Source organism: Amblyomma maculatum, chromosome 7 (genome assembly GCF_055883805.1).
Source record: "Amblyomma maculatum isolate TAMU_Amacu chromosome 7, ASM5588380v1, whole genome shotgun sequence".
NCBI classification, from domain to species: domain Eukaryota; kingdom Metazoa; phylum Arthropoda; class Arachnida; order Ixodida; family Ixodidae; genus Amblyomma; species Amblyomma maculatum.
The window spans coordinates 36,645,291-36,658,848 of record NC_139350.1 but is presented as its reverse complement, the minus strand read 5'-3'; the positions used below and the strand labels follow the sequence as shown (position 1 = coordinate 36,658,848).

The 13,558-nt window shown below is 46.6% G+C and overlaps 1 protein-coding gene across 1 annotated transcript; it reads left to right on the top strand.

Annotated features, from left to right (window-relative positions):
• The first annotated feature begins 8,050 nt into the window (after nt 1–8,050).
• On the top strand, nt 8,051–12,471 carry LOC146182995 (uncharacterized). The gene is made up of 2 exons (XM_084608685.1): nt 8,051–8,322; nt 11,743–12,471. The coding sequence occupies exons 1-2, from the start codon at nt 8,107–8,109 to the stop codon at nt 11,974–11,976; spliced, it is 450 nt and encodes a 149-aa protein (XP_084464811.1). The 5' UTR covers nt 8,051–8,106; the 3' UTR covers nt 11,977–12,471.
• The last annotated feature ends 1,087 nt before the right edge of the window (nt 12,472–13,558 follow it).

Genomic DNA, 13,558 nt, shown 5'->3' with positions numbered 1-13,558 from the left:
TCACTCTCATGCTTTAGGAAAAATACCTAGTCTATCGCTAGCCCTGATGGGTCAGCCGAAATTTTTGTTTCCTTCTCTGCGTCGAAGAAGGGGAATGAAGGAGCTTTTTCATTCTTTCCAATCACGCTGATAAACTGGAGCCCAGTCGAAAACAACGGTTGCTTTTACCAACCTGCGCGGCAGGAAAGTTTTATCGCTCAGTCGAGGCAGATACTTCGGAAGTAGCTAACGACCCCTAGCATTCCGCGTACTGCATTTTTGTTTTGCAAGTATGGTGTACCTAGAACGGTTCAAAGTAGATCAGCGCTGGGCAGAATTTCATGTTCGCTGGTGACGTCACCAAGAAACTATTTCTTTTACACCCAGGACGCACTTTTCACGCTTGAACTTGACTCCAGCGTCTTCTACCCTTCCTATTGCGGCACGCTGGCGCTCATCAAATTGATTGCTGTTACCTTAGATTAAGACATATTCGAAATTGACATGCACCCCTGGTAAAACTTCAAAAAATCTCTTTTAACATCTTCTGCAACACCTGACTGGCGGAAGATATCGCGAAAGCGAGAAGAAAATCAGTAGCGGCCGAACGGAGTTACAAATGTGCATACCCATGACGTGGCTTCATCGACTGGAATTTTACAGAAGTCAGAGTTCGCGGCGAGGCAGCAAACTAATTGTGCCCCAGAAAGTTCGCACTCAGTATCTACACGTCCAGTAATCAAGCAATTTTCGCATATGATGTCTTTACTTCTCGTTGATACACGCACACCCAGAGCCTTCCTTTCTTCCATTCTTTTTGCGTTGTATCACATATGGACCTACCCACTCAGTTGGTAAATGTACTTTTTTTAATAACAGGCGCCTTCTCCATGCGGCTGGGCCCTTCATGTAGTGTCTCTCTTAAAGAGAAGGGTACCTTCTTGGCCGGTTGTACCACTGGAACCGAACCAGGTAATAACGCCATCGTGTACTGTCGTTTCAAGCAGCCAATTTCACGGAAAAGGTGCAGGGTAGTTTGCTCTGCGAGGCACGAATCACCGCGCCCATCGTGATTCACGGCGGCGACAGCATTTGGAATGAAGCCAAATTGCAGGCACGTTTTAAAGCCAAGGATTGCTTCTCAGCAGTTTTTCACAATAAAAAGAGTTTGTCTCGTGCTTAGCTCATTAGCTCATTTTCTTGAACGCCAACAGTGCATTTCTCACGAATAAATGTGAGACCGGCCTGCTCAGCTGCTTGCAGAGCCGACCGAAGGCGTACATCGTGCTCCTGCTGGGAAGTGTCCAGGACTAGTATGTCCTCGACGTGCACTCTCACGCCAGGAAGATATTCAAAAATTTCATTTAGTGTTTTTCGAAACACTTCCGATGCCGACGACATACCGAAAGGCATCCGCAAAAAACGATATCGACCGAACGGTGTTGCAAAAGTACAAATCCTAGAGGTTTCTTCGTGCAATGGGGTCTGAATGAACTTCGAGTTTGCTTCAAGTCAAGCGACCATTAATGGCCAGGGATGCTGTGACGATGCCGACGTGTTTGAGTACAATGCCGTATAGTAGGCAGTCACGACCCTATGCTCTTGCGCAGAAACGTTCCTCTGCGGACGAGTTGAAAACTTCTGAGGGGAACAAGTTTGCCTGGCAGCCCGAATCAACTTTGAAATGGACTTGTATCCGGAATTCTGGCCTTGCGTCATCAAATCTAGCACTGCTTGCCTATTGACACCACATATCCTGACGTCCAAAACTTCGCCTTCCATCGTCATCGCCTTCCAGTTCTTCCTGTATTTGATTGACTTGGCGATTTCTGCAGCATACCGAGAAGTGGTTCATTCTGTTACGGGCGTAGCAGCGCTTCCCTTAAGCTGGGCATTACCCTGGCGCGTATCCGGCTGCATTGCTTACAACAAACCTGCATTCTTTTACCTGGCTCGTTTCTTGCGGTGTAGTCTACTTGCAGACTTCTTTTGCGCTATAAAGCATTCTGCTGTGCGGCATCCTGCGCGGCTTTGCACATTTATTCTGATCTGTGCAACATGAGACTCTTATGCCGGAGCAGCTTCTCCCTGAGCATCGTACTATTCTGGAAAACAGCCTGGCCACTTACCATGGATTATTCGAGACCACTGAAGTTACACAGCTTAGCTTGATACCCGGGTCTCATGCAAAAGGCTCAAATGGTTCGGCCTTGCCTTGCACACAGTTACAAAACTCGTGTCTTTCGTAGATTTCGTTTTCATTTTCATAAAATTAAGGGTATATTTTTAACAGCGTATCCTCATCATCTTTGCGCTCACCTTCCGCGAAGCTGAAATTGTTCAGACTTCTAATGTTTCGTGGCCGGCAGCGCTACAATGGATCGCCGCTTTGACCGCCGCTGTCGTTGGGCTGTCGGTGGATATCGCTGTCAAGAACAGTACCAGTTTCCGCTTGAATACAAGCTAGAATCTTCAGGCATTTATTGTCAGCTGAAGTGGTTCCGACGGTTTGACGATGTCCATTCCTTTGGCCATGGGAACAGTCCTGTTCGGCAGATGAGGCCACTTCTGACACCATGTATCGTTGGACTCAATCAGACACTCGACAGATCAATAGGTTAGGCCACAAACCAGCCGTTTACTCCACTGCGTTTGATAGCTGGGGCTGCAGCGACAAAAAGGGAAAAGGGGCGTTGGCTCGGGTCGGGCCGCTTGTATGAGAACCACACTTGATACAGTTATCAATGCAGAGTAGTTAATTTTATCCTGAAGATGAGCTTCTGCCATAAAGGCAAAAACATTATCTTACACTTCACTGCTTCTCCCCAACATGCAGCGCCCCCAACAAGCCCAATCCAAGGGAGGCCATGCTAGAGGGAAGACAGCCATCGAGTCCTTCGGTGGCAGCCCGCCCTTCTGGGTGTAGCATCTTTGAGAAGGCCCAGAACGGTAAGCATGTGCGGAAACGAATGTCTTGTTGAGTCTATCCGCACGATCGGTAATGACGCGACAGAAGGCGCATTTTCAGTGGTTACCTGGGAGGGATAAATGCATAGGTATTAAAAGGCCAGGTGGAGCCTTACCAGAGATCTATTAACTGAGTTGGAGGGCCTAGAAAATGTAGTGTACGTCAGCAGGGGTTCGCTGAGTTTTGGTGTTAGACATCGAGCTCGGTAAAGGGTTTAGAAAAAGCGTTACGATATATAAATTTAAGACCACGCAGAAATAATAGAGCGAAAATTGGTAGGTGGAATGTTGTGAAAAAGAAACCGTGCACGATGCGTCAAAGAAATAGTTCGAGTCAATGGCAGCCTATTCCAAATCAAGTTGAAGAAGTGGTCATGGGCAGGACATGAGTGCCAAGAGAAAATACCCGGCTGACCATAAGGATGATTTGGAATGTAAGGGAAAACAAGCAAATGGGAGCGACTAAATTCAGGTTGGTGGATGAGATGAAGTGTTCGGGGATCACATGGATGCAGCTAGAACAGACAGTGGAGTTATATGACTATTGCTTTCAAGTGCGTGTATTCAGACTGATGATGATGGTTATGATGAACCAACTAGCTCACGCGACAACGAAGACAGTGCTTCTAATTAACGCATTCTCTCTTTTAGGGTCTGTTCATTACATAAATGAGCACCAGGCGTCAATGTGCATTTCACTTATAGAGTAGCCAAATGCAGTGGCAAGATCTGCTCCGACTTAATCACCATGTATGTTATGTGCGTAGTTTTCTTTTAATTCCATTGCCTCGCACTACCTCTACACTGAGGGAATTTGCGGGACCATTCTTTGCGCAGAGCCAGATAACCTGCAACCAGAGGACTTGGAAGTCCTAGTACAAAGTATCCTACAAGCGTCAACGGATGAGGCTGGCAAAGCGGAGGCGGGAGCACACTTCTGTGCTTCCATCATCAAGGTAAGATTCATGAGTGACAGCAATACTGACTTCAAAACGTTTTCGTGTACATTCAGCGATTATCAGAGAGGCTATTGATGTAGCTGCAACGAGGAATTATGAAAACGCTGCCTTTTTGACATAGAATGCAAAAGCAGGTTTTAAACACAGCTTTGGAAGTTCCGCTTTGCGTTCCAACCAATTTTCAGCGCTTTTGGAATTGTAGTATTACTGCTCCAGGCACAAATTCGGGGGCCGTCGGTTCCATTCCGCTGACCTTGAAGTTGAGTCAAGGTTGAATTGGGACTTAGTCTCTTTCACGACAAGGCTTGCCCTGTGTTGTTTGGTAAGTTAAATTGGTAGATGACCCAGGAATCTCCGCTTGACCATCAGTAACGACCTTGACCTGGAAAAGTGACACTCTAAGATGAGCGATCACATAATATGCGAGATAGTGTCAGTTGAACAGGTGCATTAGTGAAACCGATTCAATGGAAGCCATCTCTCGCCAGGCTTGCTTTTACCACAAGTACTTTCTACCCGATACATGTTCTTTTGGAGCAAAGTTGGATTTATTAGCTCTAAGATTAACAAGTTATATTGCAGTAGCTGAGCAGCGCTCTACTCAGGGCAAATTATACAGGAGCGCCAGCTATAACACTCCGACGTGCATTTGACAGACACTGCTATAGTTAGACATCGTCTGGAGTCTTTTGAATAGTTGAGGCGCTTTATACTCAAAATATGCACCAATTTACTGCACTTTATATAAATGCTAACAGAAAGGGTTCTACTGAAGATGTAAACAACGTAGAGTGCTATGAAACAAACAAATGGATGTAACGTTAAGAGAAACGAAGCGTGCAGAGTGGGTCAAAGAAATAGCTCGTAACTCGTGTTCATTTATTCAAGCGTAATTCAGGAATAAATGGGCGTAAAACAACGTGACTATGCCGCCCTAACAACGTGACCATGCCGCCGTAGACGGAACCACCCAAGCAGGCACAGCCTCTTATCATCCAGACCCGTGACTCCCCTCAGCCTACAAGGACGGCCAGATGAAGACTCGGAAGACTGGATTGACGTTATCGAGTGAGTGACATCATTCAACGCTTGGGATGACACAGACAAGTTGGGGCAAGTGCATTTATCACTTCACGAATCTACGCGAGTGTGAGTGAAAATCCTGGAGCTTCTTCGCATAATTGAGACATGTTTAAGACGCGGATTTTGAAGGCGTTTTAAAGTGTTATATAAAAAGAAGGAGCGCTGTATCTCCTTCAATCCAGGATTAAACTCCCAAGTGAGTCTATCCTTGCTTACGTTTAAGAGATGAAGCATCTCTTCCGCCGGGCCGATTTTAACATGATCAAGGAGAGTAACTTCCTGATGCGCGGTGTAAAAGGCCAACGTTTTGCCTTTCCTGTACACCAGTCGCCAAAGACTATGACGGCATTCTGTCAGAAAGGAGATGATATAAATACGACCTTCAAAACAAAGGACGCACGACTACAACTGGTCAATCCAAGTATTCTCTACAGGGCACTGTGACGCCTTACTACATGTGGAGATAGCTATGGGGAAGTTATCCGCGATTTCGTCCTCTAAGAATTGCGACGACTTCTCCCATCGTCCCAACTGATCCCAATAGCGACTCTTACGAACGTCGTGCTTGAATAAGTCCAGCTGGCACTGGACGTTCCCCAAGCCACGGCTGCAACTGCTTCGATGGAAGAACCCACTGCTGTGAATAAAGCTGCTGTGTTATGCAGTCCTGCGTTCCAGCTAGACCTTCTATGACCCCCACAACGTACTGAACGACATTCCTTAGCCCCTGGTCACCAAGCCAGCGAACGATCCTCAAGCCCCAGGAAGTGCGACGCTTGGAAGAACTGCGAACAACCGCTCGCTATGCTTCCACTGCCGTGTGGCAGGCCACCTTCTACGCACTGCCCGTAGAGACGCGCCGGCCTGCGCCGTTTCACATCGACACCCCAAGACCCCGTCCTGGCGAACGACCAGAAGAAATCGAGAACTTTTTGCTCAGGGCAGAGTGACGAAACCGTTGGTATCCCACCCAGTCGCCATACAGAGGCAGGTTTGTCACCGTGTCGCCGTTACGTCCAAAGAAGCTGAGGCGAGGTTCTTATATGGCGAACTAAAGAAGATCCTCCGTCACTGACGACGTTGCAAGATTTACATCGCCGCTGCGCACGACGAAAGCATCCACGACGACACGACCTGACTCCATGGTGACGCCCCGCGAAGTAACAACGCTGCGCCCCGGCCGCTACCTTAGTACCTGAAGAGATCAGATCTGACACCAAGGCCCACGCGCAACGCAAGGACGCGAACAAGTGACCTTGAAGTGTATATCGACGGCCGCAAGGTTACTGCCTTAGTGGGCTGACTATTTCGGACCAGAGCTGCCTATTCTTTCATCAATGGACTGTTCGCCACCCAGGTCAAGAAAGTGATATCCACTTAGGCTGGCCCGCTAATCCGCATCGCTGATGGGAACCTTATGACGCCATCGGGACGACACGAGGCAAAGGTTACAGTAAATTGATCCCTACAAGCTTCGTCGTCATACAGCAATGCTCGCGTGGCATCATTTTTAAGTCCAAAGCCTTCAAGGCCTCCTACAAATGAATAAGACGTACTGTTTCTAAGCCCTGCATGCACCTCCATCAGGTTAAAGCAGCGCTTTATAAATATGCATGCCGGCTTATATTTGACGTAACTGGGCAGCTTACGAGCGTATGCTAACACATCCATAATAAAATATGAGCACAATAAAGAATTTCAGATTAAAAAATTATCGAACTAGTTGTGCAGCAACAATGATCAGCAAGAACAGTCGTAGACGGGAGGCATTACAATATCGCGCCATGCCTTTTAAGGTGGAGGTGAAATGTCGGGCGAGTTGTTAGGGTTGTTACCGTCAAGGTATGGCGGCGTGTAAACATGAAGGTCACAGGCCATCATCAGGCGGCGACTACCAGCTGCTCAAGACGAACAAAACCATGAAGGCCAATAGACTGCGTGCAGATCAAACGTTCTGCGCTGCTTCCTCTTCCTTCGCCATGATGCAACATATTACTAGTGCTTACAATCTGTTCGTGATCTATGTATGTTTTTACATTCCGTCTTCCCTTGAAATGTGCAAGGAAATTCAAAACATCGTATAGATGTAAATTGGTAAAAACGAAACACAAACTGGAGTTCAACTTATTTGTGATCGCGTTCATGTTCGTGCTATCTGTTATCCGCGTATGTTGGATATTAATATTACATTTTGACGCTTACTGTGGCCTTATGTGAGAACAGCGCGCGAGGTGCATTTTTTACCTACAAAGTGGATGAGAGATAGCCTACGGTGTAGTAGAACATCCGCTGAGGCACCTAATTTCGGATAATTGGTCTTAAAGCGCCAAAAGCAGGACAGTGGGGTGTCATCTGACGTTATTAAAAGTAAGTAGCTAAACTTGGCCATGCAGTGTTCAATTATTTTTTTAAGTGACATCGCTAATGCCTCGTTCTACAAAGCATAGCGCTGTTAGCGTTGTGAGCAAAAAAAGGACCATTCCGCTGGCAGGTGCCAGTTGACCGGTGATAATGATTGGATACTAATTGGGCACTTGTTACGCGACGCCACGTGGTCACCCGACTGTCAACGCGGGTAGATACTTTGAGGTATGGAGGTGAGACGGGAATCTAACCTGGAACCATTGAAACGTCTAACTGATTTTGTTTAGTTTCGTCGTTGACTAGACGAACAGGCGGGACAAGAATTCATAGCCAATGAAGGGTATATGTGGCCATCAAATGGCCTTCTGCATTAAAAGACTGGCTTTTCGTACACCAGACAAACCACCAGAGAAGAACTGTGAATTCGCTAGTGAAACTTTCCATGTGATCCGACGCATAATTTTGTTTTGAATACGGAACATATCGACAGCATATGCAGCATGTAGAGGGAATATGGACTATATGAGCTATGGATATTGAAGTATGCCAATTCCGTATGGCCATATATGTGTTATATGAAAACTGTGTGAAAACGATATAGAAGATCATTTAAAGGGGAGCATATTCCCACAGTTATAAAACTTTTCAACATGCTTCTATGCTGTGTTCATTGATGCAGAAGGTGAAAAGCGACGCTTTCGAGGAATGCCTCCTGGTAACGTGCCGAGAATGGTTCGACAGGCGGGAGGTCTTGATGCCTAGGCATGCAGGGACACAGGATTGTCGAACCACGAAGGCTAGCTACCAGTGGACTTCGTATGTCCGCTTCGTGGCTGAAATCGTGGCGACCTCAACCGGGAGGAGGGATGGTTGCATGAAGCACCCGGGCAGGGCTTTCTGCATGGCGGCGCTGCTTTGCAACAGCTGCCAGGTCATGTTAGAATCTCCTGGCCAGGACGAAGCCGGAGAGGTCTGTACCCGCACGTCTTTCTTAAAGAACTGGAGGTAGCTTTCACGCCATTGCCGAAGTCTGGCGCAGGCTTGAAATCCTTCGCGCCAGCGTTTCGAAGTACGACCACAAACGCACAGTGCAACCTCCAAGTTTTTGGGCACCTCCTGACTGTGTGCCATCTATGGGGTATCGTAAAATACTGTCGAGCACATCTTGACGGTTAGAGTTCGAGCCTGGGTTCAAGAGCTAACATCCCTCCAAGTTCAAAGCTGAAACCTTTAGTTGTAGTAGGGCGATATTTATTATGAGAGCATTGCTTAACTTCCGCGCTCTTTCTCGTCTCTTCTCCCCTAGAATAGGCTGAGCTTTGTTTTGACATTCTGTTTAGCTCCGCAGCCTAAGGCTGCAATGGAATAAGAGCATGACGAACGGTGAACTCAAACGCACACCGTAGGTGGTAGCGGCCAGGATATAATTATTTTGATACAAACATGGCAACTAAGGAAATGGGAAGCCTTATCAGTACATGTTTTTCAAAAAAGGACATCAATGTTTTTCAATATTTCTTTTTTTGTGGCGAGGGCTATACTGCGTCAGCCACTTCGCCTCTTCGCCGTGATCGCACTTTCTTCGTGGTCGCACCTTGGCCGTTGTCGCACTGACATTGATCCGTTGCCTAGCAACTGCTAGAAGAAGAGGTCGTGGGAGGCGGTAGCTGGCAGTTGACATGGCCGAGCACTAACCGGACGTAGGGCTTTCTGACAACCCCTATGGCAGGAACTACTAACTCGGGCCTCTCCTTTCATATGAGATGGTGATATCACAATCAGCCTGGCAAACCCTTTACATTCACGTTATCCCTAGCTCGTTCATACATCTCAGTTAAAGCGGGGTCTTATATGCTGGCTAGTAGCTAATTTAGTTTATTTTAATGGTCAAAACCTGAGTGCTCAAAATGCCCCCTAAGGATAAATAAAACTGAAGCCATAGAGTAAACTGCAATGTGCAAAAGCCATGTATTTATTTTCAAGCCGAACCTTAGCGTAGCCATGCCGATATTTTTCGTGTAATTTTAACCACCAGCTAAACCACAGGTAATTTTTCTTCTTGTTAGAAATCTTTTGCCCACCGTCCGCTTTTATTCAGTATTAAGGAGATTGTCTCACTTACAAATTCAGCACGTTCGAAGCATCCCTTGCATCGCATTCTTCATTGGAGGATCTGCACTCGTTGCTTGAGCGTAGACCATTTCCGTTTTCTATAAAATGGCAAAACACAGATTTTGTTACATTGTTTTAATATTACTTATATCTTCAAAAGCCCACCGTTGAGTGTGAAAGCAAATAGACGCTATCATGTTTATCTGCTCCTGGCTTCGTCAATGCCGTCCATTATTCACCGTTCATAGGATACATCGCATAGTCTTCGGGGCAGGTTGGCGGAGCTTACGATTCTACCATCTGCCAAAGCCTCGCGATTGTCATTCTGTTCTTCACTTAAGGCATGCATTCCTTGTTCGCAAATTCATTTTTGTGTTTTAAATCGTTTGAGGTCATTGTTATGTAAGCACTCGATATTTGCGTCGATTACCAAGTCATGCAAACTGCAGTGTAAATCTAGCATACAACAGTGTTCTAGCTTTTTGCAGTAGAGGCAGTGTCCCTCAGTAGTGTTAAAAACATTTGTTTCGATGAAAAACATTTAGGGAATATGGGGCGGAGGCGTGTTATGGTTGGCTTCCTGGTCCAGTTGGACTTCAACGCCAGGCGCTCTGGCCCGGGTCATTAACCTGAGCTGGGCGTTCAGGCCGGAGTCGAATCAGGACTTTCTACTTCTGCTCTAGACTAAGGCAATGAATATTTAATAAGCTCATTTCGCCCTTTATTACCAAACAACGTCGTATTTTGTGACGTAGGCCCTATTCTTCACGCACTATTTCGTGTATCTCCCTAGTCGGTCACATTTTATTACATCACTTTGCTTGAATATGTTTCTGTTTATATCCGCTGAAGGCTGAGGCGCACTCTCTGTGTGTCTGTCCGCCGAGCCGCCTACTTCTCAAGCTCTCTTTAAAACACATTCATTGTCTCCCTGTAGGATTTTATTGCCTCCCTGTAGGATTCCATCTTGATAATGGGTAGTCATTTTCTCATTGTAGGCCCGCTGATAATTTGTATTTGCTGTGTGGACAACAGCTTGGCATAGCTAAATGTAGCGCCGCATGTGACAATGCATTGAGGTGTAAGATTAGCTTTATAACAGTCCCTGCCTTCATAGAGAGTGAAACGTACCCTCTTTGCCAAAAGTAACCAGGCTGCTCCGAAGGCTGGCGGAGCAGGCACGCGGCCATGTGGCGGCGTTGCGCTCGCTGTGGCTTATCGGTGCTCGTCAGCTCCGAGGGCACAACAGCTGACGTAACTTCGCACCCTGACTCTCGCCCCTTGAATGATAAAATCTAGGCGCGTATGATGTGCGGGTTGCGGTTTCATGCGTGCGAAGCCTGGTTGTGCCCAGCGAGGGCGCTCAGTATAGCGACGGGCTATTCGCTCTTTTCGGCAACTGTGGAAAACAGAAAAGCAGGTGATAGTAGACAGGGTGAGCTCTTGTTCGTTTCTATGACGAATATGTGCTACGTTTACCAGACAGTGTCGCCCTGAAATAAGTGTTCCGGGAACGAGAAAGGAATCATGCATATAATATGGCTAAGCGCGAAGAAGGTTTCATTTTAGTTGCTTACTTAAACCAAAACTTACCTACAAGCAAATCCAAAAATTTGTTAGAATCAATCATTGCACTTATTTTTGAACAGCCTCCTCAAGGGGCTAATACAATTTTGAACGCTTAAAAGAGAGATAAGGTGGTTTGAAAGGGTTCACAACCTTTCCCATATCTTTGTACCGGAGTTACGACCGGTAATGTGGCACTACGCAAGGCACCTTGGAGAAAGCATATTTAAATTTCGACGTGCGTTATCATTCTTTAATGCACAGGCGCATCACACACGCAGGAAAGCGCAATACTGGTGGTGCGTTTCAGCAGCGGATCACAGAACACAAGCACATATAATTATTTACCGAGAAACGCATATCTGCTTCAGGAAAGTTGCCCAGAAGAGCGAATAGCCCCGTCGCCATACTGAGTGCCCTCGCTGGGCACAACCAAGCTTCGCACACATCAAACCGCAGCCGGCACATCATACGCATCTAGCTTTTATTATCCAACGGGCGAGAGTGAGGGTGTGAAGTTACGTCAGCTATTGTAACCTCGGAGCTGACGAGCACCGATAAGCCACAGCGAGCGCCGCCACACGGCCGCGCGCTTGCCTTCGGAGCAGCCTGGTTACTTTTGGCAAAGTGAGATGGGCTGCCTGAAGCATTTAGGCGCAGGCTTGAAAGAGTGTCGCTTGTCTTTTCACATGAAACTCTCTTCTACCCGCAGATGGATTGTCTCGAGCGCGTGCTAAAAGCAGCGGGGCGGATCGCTGACCGAGTCGCCCCTCGACGCATGGGTGCTCTAATGGAATGCTTACGGGTTGCCTTCCTCGACCGGCGGTCCCCCCGGAACGTGCGGCTCATGCTGTTGGAACTTCTGGAGCTTCGTGCTTCGGCTTGGAAGTTTAACTCATCTCAGAAGCAGTACTACGCGGTGCGACGCAGCGAGTCGCCAATGTGACTGTTTTTTGTTATTTGCATGTTTGTTTCTTTATGTGTTGGTTATTTTGTTTGCTCGCCCATTTTTTTTTCTTTTTCTTTCTTAGTTGCTCATTTCCGTAAATTCCCATGCCTGAGCATTGAGCCCCGCCAACAACACCAAGCAACATGGAGACTGTGGGCTGCCAGGTTCCTGTTATTCTTTCCATGCAGCAGATGTTTAGTGCTCGTTCTTTGTCACCGGTCAGTAAATTATCAAAAATGTCTTGTGTTCCTATTTCGCTCAACGCCCTCTGTGGAGAACAGCCGTAACAGTAAATTCGTAGGTTCTACAGTTTCAAAGAACTGTTCAGACTCCTTCAACGTAGTTATTCTACGAATGATCCGCACTGCAATACTAAGAGGAGTGCATTTGCAAATATGCGCAACTATAAAAGTTGTGATTTTCGGGAGTGTTGATACGGCGATGGACTACATTACCTTAACTTAAAATCAACTTTATTTTAATGAAAACTTGTGCAGTACTTTACACATTATTAAGTTTGGTCTTTTTACAGTGGAACTAAGCGCCTAAGCCAAAAGACCTCCACTTTCAGCTACCTTGTAGGCCTTCTGGTACGTTTATAAAAGTATCCCAAACCAAGAATTGGGAGGCATATTTTCAAACACCCGCTGTAGACTTCATATCGGTCGCCGAAGAGTGGGACGGGTTCCCATTGGCTTCGTCATCTGCACTTGATTCCGCAGCGATTTCTGTCGAATTATACCGAACTTCTTACACCAGCAGTTTATTACCGGTGGGCTCAACTGAAACCTGTGCGATCTCAGTGCACGTTAAAGATCCCCAGCAGTTCGAAATTACTCCGAAGACCTCCACTATGGCACACCTTTCTTTCTCTCTCTGCTTTAACTCCCAGCCTCCTCCCTTCCCTTACGGCGTGGGTAAAGTGTCCACAGAACAAGGGTTCGAACCCGACCTCGGTGGCTGCGTTTCGATGGAGGAGAAACGAAGAGGCGTCCGTGTGCTTTGCGATGTCAGCGCACGTGGTCGAAATTACTGCGTAGCCCTCCACTACGGCTCCTCTTTCACTCTTTCCACTTTAACTCTCACCTTCCTCCCTTCCCTTACGGCGCGGTTGCGGTGTCCACAGAAAATAAGTGAGACAGTTACCACGCCTTTCCCTTCCTATAAATAAATAAATCAGTCCACATAACAAGTGTCACAGATACTGCACCTTTCCTTTCCTGCAAACAAATTTTTATTAATATTATTAGGACATTATTAAAATTGAGGTCTTTTTAAAACAACAAGAATTATAAGGGTTTTAGCATGGCTTGAGCCTAGTGATCAACTGAAAACTGCAGCGATAGCATTCTGCACCCGCTTTTCAATCCCCGGTTTTTGCATTATTTTTACTAAAATTAGGTTTTGAGGAAAGGAGGGTGTCTAGTACATTTGTGTGGACTCAACGAACTTACGGACGCCTACACCTAACCGGATCAAGATAATATTAACAACGATAATAATTGGTTCGCAGGAAAGAAAAGGCGCAGTATCTGTTACACTTTTCAGTTGATATCTGTACAGCGCAGTAAGAAAAGGA